Below are 26,241 nucleotides of genomic sequence, written 5' to 3' on the forward strand. Positions count from 1 at the left end.
ATGCCGGTGAAAAAGACACCATACGGCGACCAGTCTCCGGGGAAGACGACACCAATATACAGCCTGCCTCCGGAGAAGGAGCGTCCGAAGACGAATCCGCGGTACGACCCCTGCGTGGAGCCGTAGAGTCCGCTGCTTAAGGCAGGACGTCGGCACCATCCAGCGTCACCGGACAACGTACCTCCAAGTCACCCTGCACCGGAGACCGGAGTAGAGCTGGAGCCACACCGGCCCCGGGACTACGCCGGAATGACTCCGACCTGACCCCGCCAAGGCAGCCACTTGCGTGGGGGAACGAGATGGGCCTGGGGAGTGGCACGAAGCCCTCCGCCAGCCGCGTCCCAGAATGAGGCAAAGATCACTCGGCAACCCATGTGGTGGCGCCAGGGACGATTCAACCGCCGACTCGCCCTCTGACGAGGCAGCCGCCTGTAGGGAGGGATGAGAGGGGCCCGGAGAGGGACGAGGGGTCCGGCCTCGACACGGAGCGGGATGAGGAGGGTCCCCCGACCCCTGTGGCTCCGCACGGTCCAGCTGCTGCAGGGATGCGACCCCGAGCCCCGGCGATCTCCCGCGACACCACAGGGACCCCCGCGGCAGTTTGCGGCGAGGCAGAGACGCCGTGGCCTGAAGGAGGTGCCCCATAGGAGCCGCACCCCAACAGCACCAAATCCTCCAAGTCTGGATGCGAACCAGTCGGCGCCGGAGCCACCGGCGGCGCCACGGAGGGCCCTGCGCAGGGCGAGGGATCCGCCGACGCCCCAGGAGGGGAAGGAGGAGGAGACGCCAGCGAGGCCTGCAAAGCCGCCGCGTATGTCTTCATTTGGACTATTGACGCCCCAACACCGGGAAACGGTGGATAGGACGACACTCGGGCCGCATCACCCGCGGAGAGTACACGCCCCCGGTAGGCCAGAAACCAGCCCCCGGGGACAAACTGCGACACTTGCCCACCGGGGAGCGACGCTCACGTGACATCGGAGAAGTGCGAGGACGACGACCACAGCCGTATCTGAAGCAGTCTGCCGAAGCAGACAGAGGGTAGGACGTCGACCTGGAGAGATGCGCTGAGAGAAGTTTCATCCAGCGCTCCCGCCGTGAATTCGGCTTCAACAGTTGGCACGCCGCACAATCTGTGGTGCCGTGATCCTCCCCTAAACACCACATACAAATGAGGTGAGGGTCCATCGCCGACATAAGATGCCCACAAAACGTGCAAGTTTTAAAGCCCGAAGGCATTCGCACACTGTTCCACCAAAAAGAAATGGAACAAAAAGGGGCCCTAAACAGGCCCGTAGCAAGGATCGGATCCGCGTTGCACGCGGAAAAGGAAAAAACTGACATAGGCGCGCCCGGGCGGGTCTTATGTGACCTCGCTGACGTCACGTACGCGGACGATGCCTGGGCGGAGTCGCGTGATGTCGCCCCGCCCCCGGCACGCAGGGATGCTGTGGAAAAAAGTTTCCGGATCCAGTCTCACGCCTGGGGATAATTCTACGTGAAGGAATCTGCAGCTAGTAGTCTCTATCAGATACATAGTTTGCAAGGTAGCAGTATGAATTCCCCAATTTTTGCTAATGGCTAGCTGAAAGAGAAAGGGCTTCAAAAAGAATTGGTTCTCCTTAAATGTTCTGGATGAACGTTTAATTTGATTGGATATTTGGAGAAACCAACTGATCACAAGACCGAATAAAATCAAGCCCCTCTTCTTTATACAATGTTCATCTTTTAACTCACTCAAGTGCTGCATTACTTTGTGGAGAAAGAATCAGATGAAAGTCAGAATCCATGGACTCCATGCCGGTCTTCATTTATGGTTTAGATTTCTTTATTTGTTCAAAACGGAAAATACAAGCAAAACAAGGCCTGTAACCAACAGGCATCAGAGCATGTGAATAGGCAATTTGCCCACACTCCCCTCCCCAACCCTGGACCCGATGGGACTGAGACAAAAATAAATAAATAACCCTGTTGTCAGCCTAGTAAGACCAAGAATGAGATTCTCCTAAGCGGTGTCTGGAAGGGGCTCAAACAGGCTAAGAAGTCGCAAATACTTGGGGCAGGTAAGTTTGTGGAATTCTGATATTAGTCATTTCAAAAATGGGCCTCATAGCTTGGGGAACGTGGTACCTTGATTTGTTAAAATGAGGGTTATTTGCTCCATCCCCAATGTGTACCACAATTGGTGTAACCATCCCCGATGCGTTGCAAAATACCCTGTGCCCCAGTGTGTCAGGACATTTTGCAAGGCAGAGTCCAATGCCAGACCAATCTGTCTGCCCCGGCGGGATTTAAATGGAAAAGTGAGTGCATTTGAAAGGCCTAAGAGAACGTAAGCAGGTTATCTGGGGAGTTCCGTGTCAAAGTGGGTATCGATGCGCTAGGAACCTGTGCCCAGTAAGACAGCAACTTCGGCAATTCCCATAAAATATGTAGCCAAGTGCCTGGGGACCCACATTCCCTGTTAATCTGGTAATCTGGACGGATTATATTTATGCAGTTGGATGGGTGTGAGGTACCAGTACGTTACAATTTTTGTCACTGTTTCAAAGCCAGACACATTGTGTGCAGTATGTCTTGCGCAATAATAAATGTATCCCTACTCTTTTGATGTCAGTTCCCTTCCTATCTCCCAGCGTTTCTGGCTGGCAAATTTGGGTGTCGGATCCATAAGGCTCCTGAAGCAATACCAGTACATAATAAGATGTGTGATAGAAGATCTCAAGAGCAACCAGCGTTTGAAGGGGGTGAGCTGGGGTTGTGCCCCTTGGCGAACTGATGAATGTGTCACCCACAGGAAAATTTGGATATTGTGCCAGCGCTCAGTTTCCGGCAGCACGTGTTCTGTGCGCAGAGACTCAAAAGCAATGGGCCCCTCCATATCGAATAAATGGCCAATGGATCTACAGATCAGTTCCAGAGGTGAAACGTGGGATCGGTCAAAGCTGGTGTGAAGTCAAGGTTCCAGACTATAGACGTCGGTGGGGAAGGAAGAGATGGGGACCCGCTCATGTCCCCAGCCTGTCCCACGCAGCCAGCGAGGACTTAGTAATAGGAGAGAGATAGAGGTTTTTAGGTCGGGCATGCTTAGGGAGAAAGGGGATTCTCCACAGAGGCTGTCCTGCTAGGGCCCTATCCATGAAAAGCCTGTGCTTTTCGGACTCAGCGCGAGCCTATTTCATAAAGACCCTAAGTTGAGTAGCTTGGTAGTAACGGTGAAGGTTTGGAAGCCATAGACATCCGCCCAAACAAAGCAATGAGTTCCTATTGGAGGGTTTGTAACATTCCAGGGGGCGGTTCAGCCGGAAGGACCTGGAAGAGAAATAAAATCTGAGGCAGGATGGCCATATTCACGCCTGCGACTCTTCCAAGCCAAGAGGGTGAATAGAATCGCCATTGGCGCAGGTCAAACCTGACCTGGCGAGTCAGATTGTGATAATTAAGTGCTACCGTTGCAGAGATAGAGCCCCAATTAGGGAATAGATGTTGAAGCCCATTGAAGGGGGGAGGCCTGTCTTAGGGTGCCCAATGTACGCAGCTGACGGATGAGGTTGAGGGCCTGCGACGTGAATGTTAATTTTGAACCCAGCTGCTTGGCCGAATACAGTCAGTTCATCAAGAAAGCAGGCAGGGACGTAGACGGCGCCTCAAAAGTAGCTAGGACATCATCTGCATAAAGGCGGATGGTGTAGCGTCCCCGCCAAACAGAATCCCTCGTATCTTGGGGTCAGTTCGAACCCTACTGGCCATGGCCTCCCTATAGAGTGCAAACAGCAGGGGCAACAAAGAGCACCCCTGCTGAGTACCCCTGCCAATGAGAAGTGGGGCAGAAGAGTTGCCATTGACCCGAACCACTGTGGTGGGTCGGTCATAACTGCTTAAAATCCACCCCCTAAATCGATCCCCAAGGCCAAAGTGTTTAAGAGTGCCTGCAAGATATGGCCAGTGGACCCTGTCAAATGCCTTCTTGGCGTCTACAGTAAATAGCATCCACTCCTGATCGTATCGTTGGGCTTTATCGATAAGGTGGAGGATCTGTCTCGTACTGTCGCTTAATTGCCAGTGTGGTACCAATCCAGCCTGATCTGGGTCTATAAGGCCCGGCAGTAGGGGATAAAGACAGGCAGCTAAAATGCCCGTGAAGAGCTTGAGGTCAATGTTCAAGAGGGATATTGGCCAATACGAAAAGCAGTGTGTTTTATCCTTCCCTGGCTTGGGGATCACCATGGTAGATGCCATGGACATGGAGGAGGGGAGAGATAAAGAGGCTCCGAACGCGCTAAACAATCTAGTGAGGAGGGGGTGCCAAGATCTAGCAGAGCCTGTCTTCCTTTAAAGACTTTTTTTAGAAAACTTGATGAAGAGTATGTAGAATGCCTTATGTGCTCATAAAAAGCCTTGCAGGTCCAAATGTCCTTGCTGCCATGAGAGGCATATTGCTGCTAAGAAGGATCACAACAGGAAAGGATGCTTTACGGCCAAGCTTGATTTAAAGTACAAACAGAGCAGCCTGTTCATAGAAGAACAGCCAAGGGGTAATCCTGCATGAGGCATCCGATGAGGTGACCTGTCAACACTGTGTGCCCCCTGCATTCAGCACCATTAGGCCGAAGTGTGACTCGGCAAGAAGCACCCTAGAAGGTTGCCCATTACTGTTGTAAGCCACACTCCCAGTGAGACCAAGGCTGGTGTGTTATTTTGATGGGATACCTTGCTAGGTATCCATCCACAGCAGTGAGCTGCTACTATCCCCTGAAAACATGAAGCCTTATACTACCATGCGAGTGGTAGCCTATGTAGTGCCCAGTCACACTTGTGGGCCCAATACCACATGATCGGAAGCTGCATCTATGAGCAGGTGGTCCACAACCGCATGCTACAAAGAAGACATTGACTCCCGTGTGCACATACTGCAGCTTTGCTCAACAATTGCTAGCCCTCAGCACAGCCCAAGCAGGTCAACTGACAACTCCCCAGTCATCCTTCCACCCAGGTTATTGTGGCTCCTCTGATACTCCTAATCTGGAGATACCGAACCCTCAAACCTACAGAGATCTTGAACACCCTGGGGGGTATTGATCTTGTACAAGAGACTATGAACAGTAAGATACCAAACAATGCTTACAAAACAGTATTCAGCAGGAACGCACTTGGATAATCTGAGTTCAAATCTGTCAAATGGTAATCCAGATTCCCCACGTGGCACTCTACACCTGGTTAACATGTATGCCTAATTCCCAACTTAATTAGATGCCATCAGACTTCTGAAAGTTACGGTTCATGTTTACTTAACATAATAAGCTTAATTAATTTTATCAAAAATAATAACACTCCAAAGACTATCCATTTGTGTATGTGATACTTCTGCTATCGGATAAATATGTTCCGCCCCAATTCAAGCCCCAAAAGTAATTCTTGAATGTTCCACCCCGCTAACTCCTTAAAGTTAAAACAAAATAATTAACCCCTTGGCATTTTAGGAGCTTGCAATAATATCTAGGTTCCGTAGCGTCAGGGACAGCGCAATTCTTGTTACAAGGATTGCCTAACTACCCATGAGTTGCACATGATCAGAAGTTCTGGTTTGACATGTGGTTTATTACATACTATCTGTTGAAATGAAGTCCTAAACTACACAAGTACAGGGTTTCTATTTTTGCATATGCTCCGGTATTTGCATGGCCATTGAGGACAGAATTGGGCTAAAAGATAGACCAACTAAAGAAGTTGGGCACTACTGCGCACATGGAAGTTTCTGCAATACTCAAGGTGCATACTTGAGATGTATAACCCGAGACACGCAGAGGAGACCAATAGCAGTGCAGAAAGTAGAATTACCAATCGGTTAGTATTGTGCTCACAATGCCTCACCATAGTGCCAACGAAGGTAAAGGAAGTATCCTCAGGATGAGCTGGAAGGGTATCATTTGGTGGGGGTACATAACAAAAGTGGGAAAAAACAGAACTCGTTATTACATGTTGGCATTAAAGGAGAGGGGAGGTCCCTTTGGGAGAATGCCTTGCAGTAGTAATGAATAACAAGGTAAAAAGAGTCAAACCTATTAGATGGAGCTAACTTCTTTTTTGCCCAGGAGTGTAAGTGGTTCATGATGGAACACTAAAATGTTTAGCTTCATTGAGTCTCTCGAATTAATTAATTTCAGGAAGTCTTTCTACAAGATACAACTTTAGCTGATTAGCTGCAAATGGTTGCTTCAGCAAAAGGGGTTCCTGTAAGTGTTTTGTTCATCTCAGACATGTTGCATCAAAGAAGTTGCCATTCCCACCATAAAGTTTCAGGACTTGAGCCTTTATATTGTGGGGTAAATACTTGGGTAGGTGAATCATATCTATGTAGAAAATCCAACAAAGCATTTATACCACGGTCTATCTCTATTGCCTCAGTATAAAGGACTTTGGTCCCTTCTTGACTCTTTTGAATAATCAGTTGGTTTTTACAGCACCACACACTATTGGAGAACTGGAGAATAAATAAGCAGACAGATTGATAGTATGCACTCTTAATAATAAATTCAAGAGCAGTAATTCAGGATTTTGGGTTAGTCAACACTGGAGAGTAAGATAGGCAACAAACAGAATATGCATTTCAATTTAATAATATGGTCATTTTTTCAAGTTGCATTTTTAGAGATTAGTAAACTGGAAGAAATGGTCAAGGAAGGTTGTTCTTCCCGCACATTTGTATCACCATGCTTGAATTAGACTGGCCCTGCCAATCCCTCAGGAACTCAATGAACAATAAATAAACAGAAGATTTCTGCTTGATCCTTTACTTCAGTGATAATTAACCTGTGGTCTGACTACCCCAGGGGGTCTGCAACTCCTACGCTGGGGGGTCCAGTCTGTCTAGATTGGAAAACTAAATAATATTAATAGACTGACCCACTGCTGTGCAACTGATGCCGCCACACGTGACCCCAAGCTCAGGGGCACTTAGCTTTCGTCATGGTTCCGCGACCCGCACCGCCACCCGAGGAAGAAGGGTTAGCGGTCTAGTTCTCACGGACGAGAGCGGAAGGCCGAAATACTCACTTCCGGGTTCTCGCGCATAACAGCCGGGAACTCCGGCTGACTAACGCTTTGAATTCTCGCCAACGCCGCGGAAGGAGAGACGCCACTCCGGATCTCTCGAACACCGCAGAAGAAGGGACGCTGATTCGGACTTCGAAAGGCACAGGTACTGTCTTTAGCAGAGGGCGCACCGAGGCTAGGTGGACGTCTGTCTCTGCAGTCTCGACACTGTGTTCTTCTCCTACCACTGCACACCGGCGTGTGTACGGTGGATTTGGTTACAAGTCCTACAGTTATTATTTGCGCAGGAGCTGTGGTAAATAAAATCTTCTTTACCGGACTGAATTTCATACGGGATCTTGAAATAAAATAAAATAGCTCAGAATAACAAGAGGCAGAATCCGTGGTATAAGAGGTTTTCTAAATGGGCTTTATTCCATTCAAAATGGCCGACTCGAGTCGCGGCCTTCAGGTTCCGTCACCACGAGGGTTCAGGAAGTGAAGTACAATACTTTATTGACAGACATGTATTTTTATAATAAGTACATTACAATGAAACGAATGTAGAAGGCGTAACATTTGATAAGAAAAGTGACATGACAGGTACGTAATCGAAACTAGGCGTAATAAGGAATAAAAGAAACATGATTGGTTAGGATTATCAGACATAGGTGGATCTATAAGATAATACTTGGCATAGATGCGCGCGCGGCAGCATGACGTGTGATTGACGTGCAACTAGGGGGTGAAGGGACTTGACATTTAGCTCTACATGTGGAGACGAGAAGTCTGGGGGGTCAAGTCAACCTAATCCCAAATCATATCTAACATCCTATGTTTTAGAACTATGTTATCCACAAGGAAGGACTCTCGGACAGAATCTATTCTATACTAACTGTATGTGCGTGTACAAGCGTCTAAGTGTCTATATGAGATGCGAGGGGCAGAAAACTTTCCATGGCAGTAGGGCTATGAATCACTTGCAGGAGGACGGAAAGGCTGAGTCCTTTGCTTGTGAGCTAAAGGAAATGTTTACCTAAATCACTAGACAGGAATGCATCGGCTGAAGAGCAAAATAGATAATTCGAAGGTGAAATACAGCTTCTTGGCAGGCAGGCGAAAAACTGGCCGAGGCAGGCACCGTTAGCTGCACAGGGAGTAGGACAAAGTTCATGGATACAGATGCGAGCTCAAGCTGAAGCTGTCAGAGACAGAGAGCAGGGAAAGGCTTTGAGGACAGAATCGGGCCTACTTGCCTGAACTGTAAAAATGGAGTAACTTAGCCATATAAAGTCGGTGGCCTTTCATGCTTAGGAATCGAATATCCAGCCCATTGATGGCGGATCTGACAGAGAACATGTCGACGGTAGACACACATATGTTTGCGTCTTAGAAACTGGAACTGGAGGGAACATACATGTACTTGTAACATGCATATAGAACCGTTGGGGTCCAAGATAGGGGACATAACTGATCAGGAAAATCCACATTTCCACATTCCCTCCTTGTCCCCTACTTGCCCTTCAAGAGATATCAATCTTCATCATTCCATCGATTTGCTCATGGAGCATCATTTCTTCTTCCTTCTTCTTCCGGCATTTTGAACGAGAACTGTGATATGGAATGCATGATGTGGCACACAGACCACAAATCGCTGGTCCACATTGCAGGCATAAACAACAACTGAAGAGCATAAGAAGGCCAATACCTAGGAAGGATAGAACTCTCCATCCCCAGGCTGATATCACACTCCAAAACCACCCGGACCACGTCCAAGTGCCTGGATTCTCGTGTATCTGGCTCACAATCTTATGAAGGCGTGTTATAGCTTTATATACAGATGGCGAATTTTCTGGTATAAATATGCAGCAGCTGGATCCGATGACCCTGCAAGCTCCGCCCCTATCGGCCAGGATGACGTCAAGGACAAGACGATTCTGGAGAACAACAATTCTCATCACTGATTGTTCCTCTGTCAGATTGCCTAGGGCGGCTATAGTCTCGTTTACTACAGCTTCAAGAGTCTTGGTTAGTCTGCGTATCAGCTTACTATTTGATATTGTACCTATATAGGGAAAGATACCTTTATTGAAATCTACATACTTGTCCCATGCCGTCTCAGTATAATCGACAACTGGGAGATCTCTTCGCTCTCTATTGTGTACTAAATGAACATTTCGATAATAATCAGGGGGGGCTAGGAAAACAGGTGGCAAAAGGAATGCTATGTAACAGGTACCATCCCAATCTAGAGGCAGACGCATATATGCCGTCTGACCACATATAAAGTAAGAATGGCTAGAAGCTCTAAATGAAGATTTACCTTGATCACTATATTCTACTGTAGTAACGCATTTACTGTGGCCCATATGTATGGAACCAACTTTTCTCACACATAATTCACCCTTGACTGGAAATACTGACATAGTGGGCAGAATTAGTTCAACTTCGGTTTTGACATTCAAAATCATAAGATTAGGCGTAAAATTACCTAATTTATACACTTCATTTTCTAAATCAGTTCCTGTTCTACTGGGGTGACCCTCCTTATTAGGGTGACAGACTTTGAATAAAACTAGATTCAGATTTCCCCATATCCAATGTTGTTGATAAACTGCTGTGTCTGGGTCTATGGAATTTAATAAACTAAACCATGCTCCACAGGAGCCATTGTGTGTGAACGGATGTGGAAAGAAAGGCAGAACTCCTTTGTTATTCTGATAGGGAGGGAGTCGGCCACACACCCAACAATTGGTGGCATTACTAGTCTGATGGGAATGATGTAACATACTAATGAAGGTGTTGTTGCGCAGCGCAAGTCTATAGGACAACTCATGTGGGGGTAGGTCACTAAAAAAATGTTCATCAGTTATATTGAAAGCACGTTTAGAAACAGGATAATACATATGCAACAACATACTTGCAGTAACTATTAAAAAACTCAAGAAAAACAAAATTAATAAAGTCACAATACAGTGGCTACACAGTAATTTACAATAAGCATGTCGTTTCATTATGATTCTGGACTCTACATCATTCAGACCTAAGGGATACATGTCGGGACAGATTCAACCGCTTCACCTTGGAGAGGACTTAAACAATCAAATCGTCCGACAGTTTGGATCTGGACCTGAGTTTCTGCTTATAGAGTTCGGTGCTACTGGCCTCATGTAAAATAGCGCAACTGGTAAGGCTACTATCCAGTCCACACCTTTTTCCTGACATATTTTAGACAGTCTGATTTTTAAAAGTTGATTATGTCGTTCCACGAGACCTGCTGCCTCGGGGTGTCGGACACAGTGGAATTTCCACTGATATCCCAACAAAAGTGAGACATGTTTCATTAATTCAGATGAGAAAGGCTGGCCGTTATCTGAATATACAACACGTGGTAAACCGTACCGTGGGAAGAATTCTCGAACTAGCTGCTTGGCAGTAGTCGGGGCAGTGTAATCTGATACGGGATACGCCTCTGTCCAACGGGAGAGAGCGCAGACAACTACGAGAACATATTTGAATCCTCGACAACGTTCCATCTGAATATAATCCATCTGGAGGACTTCAAAAGGATGGTCAGGAGGCTGAAATCCACCCTGCTCTACGGGAACACTCTTTCCTGGATTAAACTGACAACATATCATACAGGTACGAACTTTTTGTTTAGCTGCTGCTCGTAAATGTTTGTTGAACCAAATGTGCTGAATGCTGTCTAGCATAGCCTTCTCTCCTAAATGTGCTGGACTGTGAACTGTAGCTATAATGGCTTGAACCATGGAATCAGGGAGAAACCATACAGATTTCTCCTTCGTCATCCATCCTTGATCTGTCTGGATCCCTCCTAGTTCAGTCCACTTCTTTATTTCTTCTGCTGTGGCATGTGTCTGTATGTCAATTACGTCAAGTGCGGGATCCTTAATTGTCATACACTGTGTTGGTGTCTGAACTATTGGCTTTGTCATGTCTAATGTGCGATTCTGAGCAGTCTGTTTAGCTGTTCTGTCAGCTAAATCATTGCCTTGAGAAATGGTATCAGTAACCTTCGTGTGTGCTTTACATTTCATAATCGATATAGCAGTGGGTAGATGTATTGCGTCTAACAAAGCATGAATGAGGGGTCCGTGCTGAATGTGGGCACCATGGGAAGTTAAATAACCTCTCTCTCGCCACAGCACGCCGAAGTCGTGTACAACTCCGAATGCATAACGTGAGTCAGTGTATACATTAACTTTCTTATTTGTGGCTTGAATACAGGCTTGTGTTAGAGCAATAAGTTCTGCTGCTTGGGCTGACAAAGTATCTATACAATTTGTCTCAATAACTTCAGTGTCTGTTGTGACTGCATACGCGGCCACTAAATCTCCTGTACTTGTTCTCATGCACGATCCGTCTACATACAACGTCAGGTCTGGATCTAACAATGGAACGTCTGTCAAGTCTTGTCTAGGTTTCGTCTTTATTTCAATGATTTCAACACAATCATGAGCTAGTGGGTCTGTTCCAATTACAGGTAATAGTGTAGCAGGATTCAATGTATTACACCGTCGGATCTCTATGTGTGGTTGAAACAATGTCAGTTCATAACCGGTAAGTCTTGCTATGGTCAAGTGTTGTGTTTGTGTTCGGTTCACAAGAACCTCTACTGCATGTGGTACTTGTACTGTCAATGGGTGTCCTAATACTATGGCATCGCTTTGTCTGATTGCTAAAGCTGTCGCTGCCACTGATTTCAGGCATGCAGGCAAAGCCTGAGCTACGGGATCTAATGTACTGGAAAAATAAGCACATGGCTTGCGTGATCCTGCTTGATCCTGAGTGAGTACTGACAAGGCAGTACCTTCGCGTTCTGTAACAAAGAGTGTAAAATGTTTGCTATAACATGGTGTTGCTAAAACAGGTGCTTGACATAAAGCTTCCTTTAGGCTTTCAAAAGCTTGTGTATGTTCCTGAGTCCAAGGGAGGACAGTCGATGTGGCTGCCTCCTGTGTGGTTAACTGAATGAGTGGTTTTGCTAGAAATGCGTACTGAGGGATCCACTGCCTACAATATGAAGTGAGGCCTATGAAAGCTCGCACCTCCTTTTGTGTCTGGGGTATTGACATGTTAGCAATTAACTGGATGCGATCTGGTGTAAGCTGCCTTCCCTCCTTGGACAGCGAGTGACCAAGATAAATAACTCGCTGGACACAGAATTGCAGCTTAGAAGGAGACACCTTGTGCCCCTTGTCGGCTAGAAAATGTAAAACTGTCAGAGAAGCCTTTTCACATTCTGGCTCGCTTCTTGCGGTGATCAGCAGATCATCGACATATTGAAGCAGTGCAGTATCGACTGGCATGTGGATACTGTCAAGTTCTCGCTTCAGTGCTTGGCTGTAGATGCTGGGGCTTTCTGTGAATCCTTGGGGAGCGCGTGAGAATTTAAAACTGCGCCCATTTAAACTGAATCCGAACAAATATTGGCTTTCCGGATCTATTGGGACGCTGAAAAAGGCATTCTTGAGATCAATTACAGTAAAGAATGTTGCTTCGGAATCAATTGCTGTCAACAATGATGATATATCAGGGACCACAGGGAATTGTGGTACAATGCACTTGTTTAGTTCACGCAAATCAATAACCAATCGGTACACTGGTGGGGCAGTAGGATCAGTTCGTTTAAGAATCGGAATTATCGGTGAATTACATACATTGGAGTCTGTTTCTACAACTACTCCCTGGGCAATCAGCTCATCAATGATTTTCAGCAAAGCCACTACAGCATCATGCGGTAACTTGTATTGTCGCATTCGTGGTAGTACCACTCCTGCTTTCAGTGTGACTCGATAGGGTGTAATGTTCATGCAGCCAACATCCGTAGGGCCTTGTGCCCATAGATGTACTGGTAAAGTCTGTAGTCGGGGATCCATGTCTCTAGACACATAGTGACCTTTAAAATCACGTAAAAACAACCTTACTCCTTCCGGAGAACAACATATTATGGCTCCTAGTGCTTTCAGAGTTTTAATTCCTAACAGATTTTCTGGGCATGATTTAGTAAGCAATAAATCTGTAGTTCGTGTCAAAGGTCCTATCGTAAGTGGTAGAGGCTGTGATACTTCATTAACAATAGGTTTTCCTGAAAAACCAAGGGAAACATTTTGAGAGCCTGAGAGGGGTGCCCCTGGAATTTCACTACGTTTTATGGTTGTTCGACTTGCCCCTGTATCGAGTAAGAATTTTCTATCTTGACCTAATAATTCACTATGTACATAAGGTCCTTCTTGATCTACAGGAATCTCGATAAGCGGTAAGTCAACTTCCCTCTCTAGGCTGGTTCATGCGTAACGCTGATACTCAGGGTATTCATACTGTGCAGTCTGATACATTTGTCGTGTTGTGGTTTGTGTGGCAGTAGCAGGCAACGGTGGTGCAGCTGGCACAAACTGTATGGGTTGCTGTGAGGCTGGCATGGACTGTTGCTGAACTGGCATGGACTGTCCATGCTGCATAGTTCCTTGTTCATTCTGATCGTGTCTAACTAATCGTGGTCTCTCTTTTGCAATACCTGTAGCTATATTACGTTTCAGGACTGGACAATCGTGTACATAATGGCCTAGTTGTTTACAGTAATTGCAGGTTCCCTTTACAGGAACTGCAGAATCACCAGAATGTGTCACACCCTTTTTGTGACCATCTGCTGGTACTGTCTGAGAAACTAGCATTTTCATTTTTGTATCCTTCATGCGTCTATGCTCGTGTTCTTGTTCATCCCTAATTCTATTGTGATGATACTGTAACATTTGTAGCATTTGCGACGGAGTGTTACTTTGCCAGGTACTCTCGAATTTCAATATTCTATTCTTCACTGGAGGCAATGCATTTTCCACTAATTTTGTCACAAATAAATGTGGATATGAGTCACTACTTGCTTTTATACCACTATTTATACCAAAACATTTTTCAAATCGAGCATAATAATCGCTTGTGTCTTCATCTTGCTTTTGTTTGCAGGCTGTGATTGCACCCCAATCTTCCTTTTTTGTAGTTAATAAACGTGGCAGTACCTGTACTAGTAAACCTGGTAACAGTTTAACTTTATCCCCGAGCCCTGAACCTGCAGTTCGGCCCCTTTCTTCCTCTGCTAATGCTGTCCAGTCTATCTTTTGGTCACCCACTTCCCACTCTTTTTCTTTCAGTTTTTCATAAATGCCAGCAGGCAAAAGCACCTTTAATATCGTCATAATATCAGGAAAGGTGTACTCTCCCATCAGTAACATGTCTTTAATTTCTCGGTGGAAACCCGCTGGGTCTTTGTCATGACTAGGTACTACTTTTTTCATTTCTAATAATTCCATTTTTGATATGGGTGTGTAAACAAATACACGGTGAAACTCATTGTCTTCGCCTTTTATTGGGTGCACTTCTCGTAGGGGATTTTGTCTATCCATATAGTACGGCGCTCTTTCTCTGCGGGGCAGCGAGAGAGGATCCGGACTTACAAAAAGGACATACTGCTTACGTGACACTAATATCTCTTTAATTAGCTTGTTACTAGAACCTCTCCATCTGTTCGTGAGTAGTTCCGTTAATATATCAGGTAAAGGACCAGGGTCAGCATGTTGGCTCTTATATAATATGAGGAGTTGCTGAATCATATAGATTCCAGCTAAACGTTGTTCATCTGTACTGAGATTAAAAAACGTGTGTGCTACAGTCTCATCACCGTATTTTTCAGGACTGTCAATCCAGTGAACGGCTGATCTGGCTAATTCTTGCTCATCCATGGAATCGAGGAGGTGGTAACCTCTTCGTTCTCGTAGTATTTTATCTGCGGCTTGAAACAAATGTTCAGGAGACTTCAGATTCATTACAGGCGTCGGATACGTTCTGCTATTATTTGGGCATACTGAGTGTATGGGATCAGAAAAACATCTAGCATTATCACAGGATCCTCCTCTGCCTACATAGGCTATGGTCTCTGACTGTCTTGCGGAATTCCCTGATTCGGACACTTCATTTTGCTCAAACTCGTCTGTTCCCAATCTTTCTTCATGAATACGCTCTATTTCTTTACGGATTTTTCGGCACATGGCTATTATACAATTTTGCTTATCGTGTCTCCCTTCTGATATATTCTGACTCCATCTTGTAAGAATAAGCATTGTATTCGGGTCTACCCCCGGACGGTCTTGATTTCTGATCACACAGTTTATGAGGAAACGTAACAGTTCCCCCTGTATCTCTACTTTCTGGAATTCCATAGCTCTGTTAATACATCCTGGATCTCGTCCCGTTTGAACAAAATGATATATGTTATCTAGATGCGTAGTCATTCCTGGTAACCTTGCTAAATACTCTGCGGCTCGCCTGATACGTAATGATGCCAGGACCATTTTGTCCTCTTTACCAGCCACTGGGTCATATCTACAATTTACAAGGAGTTCCTTAAGCGTACGTTCACTTACGAATTTAGGTGTACGTGAATGTGCTGACTCTTGAAAGACAAGTTTATTTATTCTAGGTGGTGTAAAGGTAATGCTAGCACCTCCCGTGGCCCCATCTGGGGCGTCGGGTGTGAATGGGTTCGTTGAACGTGACACAGCAACTATGGGTGTCGATACCTCTGTAGAGTCGACTGCGGAGACAGATGCGGAAACAGATGTGCTTGCCGAAGCTTGTATCGGGACTTGCTGTTGCACGGGGACAGATACCTGATCCTGACGTTGAACCCCTACACCAGACGGTCTATGTGGTGTGGCGTTAGCATACTCGGGAGCTGCGTCGTCTAGATATGAGGAAAGAAAAACATCTTCTGCGGTTCTGGGATGCCCTTTTGGATGTACCTTAATTGGAAATAATGGGGGTGGCAAGTCTTTTGGCATCTCTGGAGCAGCCTTAGGTAGTCCTTCGGCTAGAAGGGGATACATACCATTCATAAGAGCATTTCTTTGTCTATTTACTTGTTCTGATTTCACTCGGATACCTTCCTTAATTAATAGATTTTCTTGAACTTTATTTGAACTTTCTTTACTCCTCTCTTCTTGTCTACGTGCTTTTTCTGTTCGTCTATGAGATTCTTTACGCCATAACTCAACAGCGTCTTTCTGTGATTGTCTGACCTTTCTTTTCCATAACTCTTCCTCCACTTTCATGATGCATTCTGCATCCCAGGTTCCCGCTACGGGCCACCTTTGACTTTCCGGCAATCCCTTGGTATAATCTACCCATAGATCAAGAAACAATATGGCATCTAAGCCATGCTTATGGTACATAAAATGCCCTGGAGTGTCCCTAGGAGGAATAGGAACTGCTTCTTCAAGCACCCCTTTTCTGGTAGTAATCTGTCTTAACTTCGAGAAGAGCGGCATATTGACAACTGATCTGATACTTACTCTTGAACTTACTTAATACGAAAAAAACCCCAATAATGAACAGTGTACAATGAACAATCATTCATACCACAATATTTGAACACTTTAAACATTAAACATTAAACATTTTAACAACGACCGACAATGATGACAGTCTGCCTAACTAATCACCACGCTGAATTCTTGACAATAACTGAATACTTCGGAATACTTGATATACTGCTAAACAGTACATATACACTGCTAAACAGTGCAGACCGGATTTGTGTACCCAAATCCGTCTTGACCGGCACAACCTATGTGCGCGTCAACACGCCTCCCCGGCGATGGTACTCACCGAGTAGCTCCTTGAAACGGAATGGACAGGACTCGATGACTGCGGACAGCGGACCCTCTGGACATCGGGATTTCGAAATATCTGGTGGGCCTCTGTATACCTCGGATCTTGCTCTCTCAGCTAGGCTCTGGTCGGGATACTTCGCACTTCTCACCGCCTCGTCTGGGTTGATCGCAGCCTCAGTCGCCCCCGCTTGACCGGAGGGAGCTTACAGGAAATCCTGCTGGTACGCGTTTATGGTCCGTCCAGCTGTGGCAGGAGACCGGGCCTGCAACGCACCGCCGGCGCGTGAGATGAGAAAGTGTCCCTATTCGGGCGCCATTATGTGGTAAATAAAATCTTCTTTACCGGACTGAATTTCATACGGGATCTTGAAATAAAATAAAATAGCTCAGAATAACAAGAGGCAGAATCCGTGGTATAAGAGGTTTTCTAAATGGGCTTTATTCCATTCAAAATGGCCGACTCGAGTCGCGGCCTTCAGGTTCCGTCACCACGAGGGTTCAGGAAGTGAAGTACAATACTTTATTGACAGACATGTATTTTTATAATAAGTACATTACAATGAAACGAATGTAGAAGGCGTAACATTTGATAAGAAAAGTGACATGACAGGTACGTAATCGAAACTAGGCGTAATAAGGAATAAAAGAAACATGATTGGTTAGGATTATCAGACATAGGTGGATCTATAAGATAATACTTGGCATAGATGCGCGCGCGGCAGCATGACGTGTGATTTACGTGCAACTAGGGGGTGAAGGGACTTGACATTTAGCTCTACATGTGGAGACGAGAAGTCTGGGGGGTCAAGTCAACCTAATCCCAAATCATATCTAACATCCTATGTTTTAGAACTATGTTATCCACAAGGAAGGACTCTCGGACAGAATCTATTCTATACTAACTGTATGTGCGTGTACAAGCGTCTAAGTGTCTATATGAGATGCGAGGGGCAGAAAACTTTCCATGGCAGTAGGGCTATGAATCACTTGCAGGAGGACGGAAAGGCTGAGTCCTTTGCTTGTGAGCTAAAGGAAATGTTTACCTAAATCACTAGACAGGAATGCATCGGCTGAAGAGCAAAATAGATAATTCGAAGGTGAAATACAGCTTCTTGGCAGGCAGGCGAAAAACTGGCCGAGGCAGGCACCGTTAGCTGCACAGGGAGTAGGACAAAGTTCATGGATACAGATGCGAGCTCAAGCTGAAGCTGTCAGAGACAGAGAGCAGGGAAAGGCTTTGAGGACAGAATCGGGCCTACTTGCCTGAACTGTAAAAATGGAGTAACTTAGCCATATAAAGTCGGTGGCCTTTCATGCTTAGGAATCGAATATCCAGCCCATTGATGGCGGATCTGACAGAGAACATGTCGACGGTAGACACACATATGTTTGCGTCTTAGAAACTGGAACTGGAGGGAACATACATGTACTTGTAACATGCATATAGAACCGTTGGGGTCCAAGATAGGGGACATAACTGATCAGGAAAATCCACATTTCCACAGAGCGCTGGTTTTTGTTTCTTTATTTTTGGTTACATCCCTAACTAGCAGGATTGAGAACCCGTGCAGGCATTGGCAAACTGGTGGTACTATGGGGAAATGCCATTTCCCTTCATAAAACACAGGAGAGTGTTGGATAGGTGCACAGGGGAACCTTTATTATTTGCGCAGGAGCGCTGGTTTTGTTTCATTAATTTTGGTTGCACCATCTGCTGAGCTGCATGTCAATCCTACGGCCACTGCTGTCCTGGAACCAGGAGCTGGGAATCTGTCTCTTAAGGGTGGTCACGTGACATCGCAAAAGGTAATCCCGTGGTCAGTGGGAGGGCGTGACACAGAGGAGGGAAGAGAAGGAACGGGCAGAAAGGTAATCGTGTTCCTTTCTTTCCCACACAACTTGGTGTCCCAGCACCACCTAGACTCACGCCTATCTGGCTTCTACCCCGGGTACCCCCTTGTCCTAGGCGGTGCTCAACCCGACTAGGGTGAGGCGGGAAACGGGGTGGTGGTTCTTGTCGCCTCTGCAGGATCACCCCACTAAGCGGAAGGTAAGCCTTGGGGGGAATCTGACAGCTTTAATATATCATGAGAGGTTGAAGGCAGCTGCTGAAGAGTTCTTTGCGTGACCAGCAATTTCAGGCAATATAATAAAAATTTCAAATTAACTAAGGGGATTGCTATACTTGCAGGAGATGTCTGGGTTTTTGTACAGCAGAGGTTTTGGCTCATCACAAACAAAGAGGGTAAATGCAGACATCTTCTCCTGGGTTCATCCGCCCTGGCGTTCAGCGAGCCCACCAGGGATATGCCCTTACGTTCCAGCCATGTCCAGAGGTGCAGGACCACTTGACAGAGTCCACGACTCCCACCCCACCCTGTCCTGTTTGTTGCACTACCACATGGTGGTGGTGTTCTCTGTAAACACCGGCACTAGCCTTCCCTTGATAGAAGGTAGAAAAGATTGCAATCCAGCTGGACTGCTCAGAGCTCCAACAGGTTATTGTGGAGTCCGAATTGCACCGGAGATCAGAGTCTTTTGAGCTCCACCTCTCCCAGATGGTGCACCAGCCCAGGAATGACGCATCGATCACCACTGTCCGATCTGGTTGGGGAGGGGAGAGGGTCCAGCCACTGACCCAATCACGGTTCGCCACTCACACTGCAGATCTTTCGCAGTGCCAATTGAGTTCTGGACCATCTCAGAGAGGTTCCGCATATGCTGTGCTCGCAGGAACTTCCGGTCCGACTGCAGAGCATGCACATGCCAGCGGGAATGTGTCACAAGGAGGATTGAGGAGACAACGAGGCCCAGCAGAATTCTAGTCCGTGTCAACGAAACCCAGGATAGAGGCTGAAACATCAGTATAATAGCCTGAATACTTTGGACTCGCCGCTCAGGAACATAAGCCTCAAAATGCACTGTGTCCCGAATAGCTCAGATGAAAGGGGGCGTCTGAGAAGGGGTCAGGCGTGACTTCAGCACGTTTATAGTGAACCTCAGCAAGTGCAGGAGGTCTGTTGTAGTCTGGAGGTCGGAGAGGACTGCCTGGGATGATCCCGCCTTCAACAGCCAGTTGTCGAGATAAGGGAACACTGGCACCCCTGATCTCCACAAATAAACTGCAACCATAGCCATCACCTTCGTGAACACCTGAGGGGCGCTGGTAATGCCAAAGGGGAGTATGGTGAACTGAAAGTACTCATGACCTACTGTGAATCGCAGTTAAAGTCTGTGGACAGGCAGCATGGGGATGGGATGTGGAAGTATGCATCCAGCAAGTCCAAACGCTACCATCCAGCCTCCCAGGCCTAGGGCAGACAAGACTTGAGCAAGCAAGAGCATTTAGAATTTCTTCTTTTTCGAGAAGAAATTGAGAGCACGGATAGAGGATAGGATGAAGGCCTCTGTCCTTCCTGGGCACCAGAAAGTAGCGGGAATAACAACCATGACCTATGGTTGCTGGCACCCTCCCTATGGCTCCCTTGGCCAATAGAGCTGCCACTTCCTGGCGGACTAGGGAAAGATGGTCCTCCATCGGTCTGTCGAAAGTGGGTGGCATGGGTGGAGGCGTAGGCCCGGAGGGGAGGGAGTAGCCCATTCGGACAACCTGGAAAACCCAGCGGTCGGATGTTATCGAACTCCTGAGGTGCAGGTGCTGGGGTATCCTGCCTCCCACTGGTTGCCCATGATGGTCAGAGGGCAAACTAAAGAGGTCTGAAGGCTGCGGTTGCCGGGGAAGTAGTGGACTGTCCCGACCTCTGGCTGCCTGACACAATGAGTCTGTGGGTACCATATCCTGGGCCACGCTAGGATTGGGAAGCTTGCGTGCTGTAGAGGCTATACGTGTAGAGAGGCAGCTAAAAGCTCGTTGTGTGGCCATGAAGGGAGGACTGAAGTTGGCGAGGAGTCATGGAAAGGTCCAAGGACCTGACTGTAGTATTACGAAGAGGTATTATGCCCAGTTAAGAAACACCATTTTAACCTGTTCATAGAGCCTTGGGGTGCACAGCGTAACTATCAACACAGGTCTAGACGTCGTAGTCCCACTCAGGACACCATGGACAGACTAGGTGCCGGTCCATCACCAGCTTATGTCTGTGACAGGCGCCACAGGGCTTAAATCCAGCCTTCCTTGTGGACATCGCTGCCGTACCAAGATTCAAGCCTCAAAAAGCTTTCACAAAAAGCCACAAAAAAAAAACCTTCGGGTTTGCGCTGACTAGTGCAGAAAGAAAGGAAGGAAGAGACGTCAGCGTGCTGGGGTGGTGCCTATATCGGCACTAAGCACATCACTTTCGGTGCAGACAAGTCAGACGACGCCTTACAGAGCAGAACAACGCCACCCATCGGCACACAGGGGTACTGCTCACAAACAATTTTCAGATCCAGTCGGACGCTTGAGGATAATTTTGAGGTAAGGAATCTGTGGCTAGACATCTCTATCAGCTTTGGAGGCCATGTCTCCTTGGTAGGTGTTCCCACGTGGTCATAGATGCAGTCTACGTTTTGTAAATATTTGGAGTCAGAATATATATGGAGCAAAAGGTAGTAACTCCGGGTTAGTGAACCTGCTCTGTTGAGGCTTTCTCAAGAACAGCAGACTGTGTTAGAGTGTACAATACTTAGTGAGGAGATGAAAGACCTTATTGGTAGACTTATGATGAGGGACGCAGCTGGTCAGATAGGGATCTGCCTCCTTACTGTCATAACTAAAGGCCACCTGACCACAATCACTGTTCAAACCACTTTGTTGACATCCTAATGACCACACTCATTCAGAACCCCCTTCCACTTGCCAAAGAAATTAATTTTCCTTATACAAGCCCATCGTTTGCATATAAATGTAGCAAAAGAGAATTGCAGCTTTGTGCTCAGCCCGTTACATGTACACAAAGGGACACTGTTTACTTCAATTCACCAGAAGAGAGGTGAATGGAGTAGCCAGCAACGGTATCTAGCTCCTTTCAACTAGTAAACATACACGAAAATATGATAGAACTTTTCTTTTTTTTTTTAGCAGAATGTGACCATAACTTTGCTTGGATAACTAAAACAGGCATTCAAATAGTCATAAAACTGCATTCTACTTCTGTTATCTTATAATTATTTAAAGCAATGCTTTACATTTGGGAATAATTTCCATAAAACATATTTAACTATATTTCTTTCATTAGTATAGGCGTAAAGAATTATAGCGGTTATGAAACTAAATAATCAAAACTATTTCTGCAAAAACACACATACCAGCACGGGGGAAGACACGTAACCCAATGCCAAGGTTGCCAAATTAACTCTGGAAAAAAGAGAAAAGAAACATTACTTGTAGCTTGTGTTCGACTGACGCCTAAACTCCATCTTAAATATTTAATGCAACCTTCTTTCACCTAAGCCATTCTATTTTTTATTATTTAGGAGGAAATAATGTCAGAAAATCAATGGCATGAGGTGAATGGGTCACTTGAGAAGAGAAACAATCACTTCTACAAATGGAGAAAACTGGAAAAAGACAGGTGCGCTATTATGTAGCACATGGGACAGTCAGGAAACCATCCTATGCCATTCCGGCAGCCAATGAGAACATAACAGTAGACGTATACCTGTTCTCAACTTGCTCTCCTTTGTGGAAAAGGCTCCATTATTAAAAACAAAAGCTTAAGTAAAACACATTCCTCCTACCATCGATAACCAAAATTAAATACCTCAACTGCATCAAACAAATCTTAAATTTACGGTCTATAATCACCTTCAGTAGGGATAATGCTGATGATCTCTATGGTGGGGTTGCTCGAGAAAAGGTTTTGTGGTACTTAAACAGTTCCTAATTGGACTGTTAACCCGCAGTAAGAAAATCAGCAGGTTTAAAATAACTCCCCAAGACATGAAGCTACCTGACAGAATGGACCGATCATTTGCTCCAACAGTGGACAATGTGTTTTTACAACCTGAGCTGCTTGATACAGTGTCCAGAACAAGGTTGCTGCTTAAGCAAAAACTGCCAGCACTCTGCAGTGCAGGATAACTAGTGAGAAGTGCATGAATAACATAGATCTCCTTCAGAGACATTTCCAGAGAACACTCCCAGAACCACGAGGTGCATAATGTGATTTAAACCACTTTGAGCTTCTCACAATAGCATATCTGCTCATCACAGTCATGCATTTGCCAGAGAATGATCACACTAAGAAAACAAATCCCCATTTACACCTTCCAAGTTCTCCCCAGCAGAAACCAAATTAGCAGTGAAAAACCATGCTATATCCGCAACAAAGAAAACAAAGACATTTGTGGTTACCTCTTCTGGGTAGAAAGTTTCAGCCATCTACATTTGATATATGTTACCGCTCAGTGTGACTTCTACCTTTAGTAAATAATGAGTATTCGTTTTTTTCATGCACTTATAGGTTCTGAGACCAGGTGGATGTTGGAGATTTTGCTGGGGTATTCCAATCCTCAGGACAACTGACACATCACAAAACTGTGGTATTCCGACAGTCGTGTGCTGAAAGAAGGCTGCAAAGAACTAGAAACTTCCAATTTCCATTTTTTATGACTTTTCCCATTGCACAAAAACACTTTTGAGATAATCTGCACAAATGTAGCCAATGATTGCTCAGAAAACAGGACAAATCGAAAAATTAAATGCACGGTTACACATTTTAGCAGATGAACATGCAAGGCTGGATGCCACACCTCAGCTGCGGGCACAAGATGACACCACCCCCATATGACTCCCGAAGTTTTTCAACAAGAATTTAATACATTTTTTGAAAACATGCTATGTATGGGCTATGTTTGACTCCACTTAGTATTAACCCTACAGCTATAAAAAGAGACACAAAAACCATACATAGAAAGATAAAATCTGCTTACCCTTCCACGTGTAGCCACATGTTGTACTGGTCGCAAAGCTCTTTTAAGCGTGCGAGTTTATCTGTGTGTCCCGCTCCAGGTGTGCCTAAATTAAAGAGCAGAAATTATGAAGAGCACTACGGCTGTCGCTTTTCACAAATACCTTCGTACCAAGAACAATAATAGAAGTGTAATCGGACAGGACACAGTTTAGTGGTTAAGCGGTTACCATATGTACACATATTGGTCAGCTGTAAAATAAAGAGTAGCTTTACAATGTGACCATGACAAACACTACATTAAACCAATTATTTCAATATTCTAGATGTGCCATTAGAGGAAGTGCAATGCATGTGTGTTTAAATGTCCCCAGGCTCCCATGTCCATCTCAATTCCAACGGTGGGTGAGTTAGGAGTGTTTTTGCAAGAGGAGCTGCACATTTTTCAGTTTACAGCTTAAAAAAACAAAAATAATTTTTGATGCATAAGGAAGACAATATACTTACGAATCAACCTTCCAAATGATTGTCAAATAATTTGTTCTACAAAACAACAGAAAAACTTACCAGCATTTGCCACCAGCAACAAGGGCACCTTTCCAGAATCTGTGTCATCTTTTATCAACCTGTCCAGTAAGGCCACATCCTGTCAAAGGATATAACAGAAAGCTTCAATGAGACACCTCCACATGAAGAAAACCTTTCTTCATGCATCGTCCAGGTGGCGATATATGTAAGCGTGAGACAAAGTGGTGTTTATGCACAAGAGTGAGTGTGCACCAGTGTGTGCATGTATGGAGTTGTAAGAAATTGGTGTAATAGTTGAGGCGGGTGAGTAACCACCTCAAATAATAACCACAATCCTTGTCAGGGAGAACCTTTGAAGTCACTAAGTTAACTTGAGCTCAACCCCCTGGAAGTTATGGGACAGAGCAGATATGCGTAACTTTAGAGACAATATTTAAAGTATGGATGCAGTATTCAAACAGTAAGTTGAAACATCCCAAACCAATTTATTAAAAAACAGCATATTTCAATAAATAAAATGACTCCACAACGGCAACAATACAAGATGTAGAATTGGGGATATGAATGTTTGAATGTAAATATAGAGTCAAAAAGTGTTAAGCATCAACTACTGTCATCTGATTGTGCCTGACCAGGAAAATGGTAAGTCTCCAGACTGACCACATTGGAGCGTAGGTCGGATAAAAGGACTAGGTTCGTCCAAGAAAAAGGTTACCTTTGCACTTAGAGACTTTTATGGAGCAAAAAAATCTTCAGCAGGCTTTGGCCGAAGCTGGGTTCAACCGGGAGCTTAAGACCACGATGTCCGTGAAGGCGACAAAGGAGGGAAAGCTACAAGGGGCAAATGTTCTGGTTTTGCGCCTAAACAGCCCTCAGCATCGAACAGATACAAGAGGGGGGTTGGTCCAGTGAAGCTTTCTTCATTCTGACTTTATATTTTTCCTGGAGCCCGATTTCTGCAGAGGGGCAAGGTGCAGGCTCTGGACGAAGAGGGCTCAACAACGTTGGATATCGATCGACGACAGTCCCACTGAATTGGATTTGCTGCTGCAGAGATAATGTAGAGGGAGCTGCGGCAAACTTAACCCAAGTGGCAAAGAACCTTTGGTGGATTGGCTTGGCAGTTTGGTCCCAGTCCCACGCCACTTCACAGGGGAAAACATTGACAAAAAGTTCCTAAGTCCCAGGTTTTAGGAATGTTTAGGAGGAGTACACCGACACTAGCCAAGGGTACAGGATCTTGGGGACAGCACTTGGGGATCAAGACTCACTTCAGAAAAGGCCAGCAGCAAGGTCTAGGGCAGGCCCAGTTGTAACTGGTGAGCTGGGAATGCAGGAAAAGTCCTGTTTGTCAGGTTTCGCGGCTCTCTTGCCTAGTGTTCCACGTACATTTGCTTGTGGAGCGACATCCTCACTTCCGGGTTGAGCGGTCTAGTTGTTCCGGAGTGTGATGGACGTCACCAGCGCTTCCGGGGGAATCCGCTTATCAGCGGCGGCCTTTCCCCCGGCCGGCGCTTCGGATTAAAGACCTTGCCTTCGCTGCCTTCGAGACTACGTTCCGAGTGAAACCCGGCACCCAGAGAGAAAACCTTGCCGTGCGCCGTCTTCACGGCTACTACTCAGCAGGTCCGCGACGCTGCAGTCCCATGGGAGCTTCGTCACTACGCTGAAGCGCCCGCAACCCATTCAGGTGCGCTGTTTTGCCTGCTACCTTTGCCTCGCCCCTGAAGCGTCCTACAGCGCTGAAGCGCCTTGCCAGAAGGGGACTCGCGCCTGAAGCGCCTTGCCACAGTCCTACTACGCTGAAGCGGCCGCAACCCATGCAGGTGCGCTGTTTTACCTGGTACCTTTGCCTCGCCCCTGAAGCGTCCTACTGCGCTGAAGCGCCTTGCCAGAAGGGGACTCGCGCCTGAAGCGCCTTGCCACCGTCTTACTACGCCTGAAACGCCTTGCTACCGGTGAACTCGCACCTGAAGCGCCTTGCCACAGTCCTACAGCGCTGAAGCGCCTTACTACCTTTAAACTCACGCCTGAAATGCCTGCCTACCTTTGTACTCGCACTGAAGCGCTTGCCAGCTTTGAAACCGCATGGCAGCGCCTTGCCATTGATCACGGCGATATTCACACCTTCAGACAGCACT

The 26,241-nt window shown here is 46.1% G+C and overlaps 1 protein-coding gene across 3 annotated transcripts in view; it reads right to left on the bottom strand.

Moving 5' to 3' along the window:
- PDXDC1 (pyridoxal dependent decarboxylase domain containing 1) overlaps positions 1–26,241 on the bottom strand; it is a 360,469-nt gene that overhangs the window by 201,978 nt on the left and 132,250 nt on the right. For all 3 annotated transcript variants that reach the window (XM_085632067.1, XM_085632066.1, XM_085632068.1), the window contains 3 exons: positions 24,140–24,218; positions 23,595–23,679; positions 21,969–22,017 (listed from right to left, as the gene is read on the bottom strand). In XM_085632067.1, the coding sequence (XP_085488193.1) occupies positions 21,969–22,017; positions 23,595–23,679; positions 24,140–24,218 (213 nt within the window). The remainder of the gene's footprint in view (positions 1–21,968; positions 22,018–23,594; positions 23,680–24,139; positions 24,219–26,241) is intronic.

This window comes from Triturus cristatus, chromosome 10 (genome assembly GCF_964204655.1).
Source record: "Triturus cristatus chromosome 10, aTriCri1.1, whole genome shotgun sequence".
In the NCBI taxonomy this organism is placed as follows: Eukaryota; Metazoa; Chordata; class Amphibia; order Caudata; family Salamandridae; genus Triturus; species Triturus cristatus.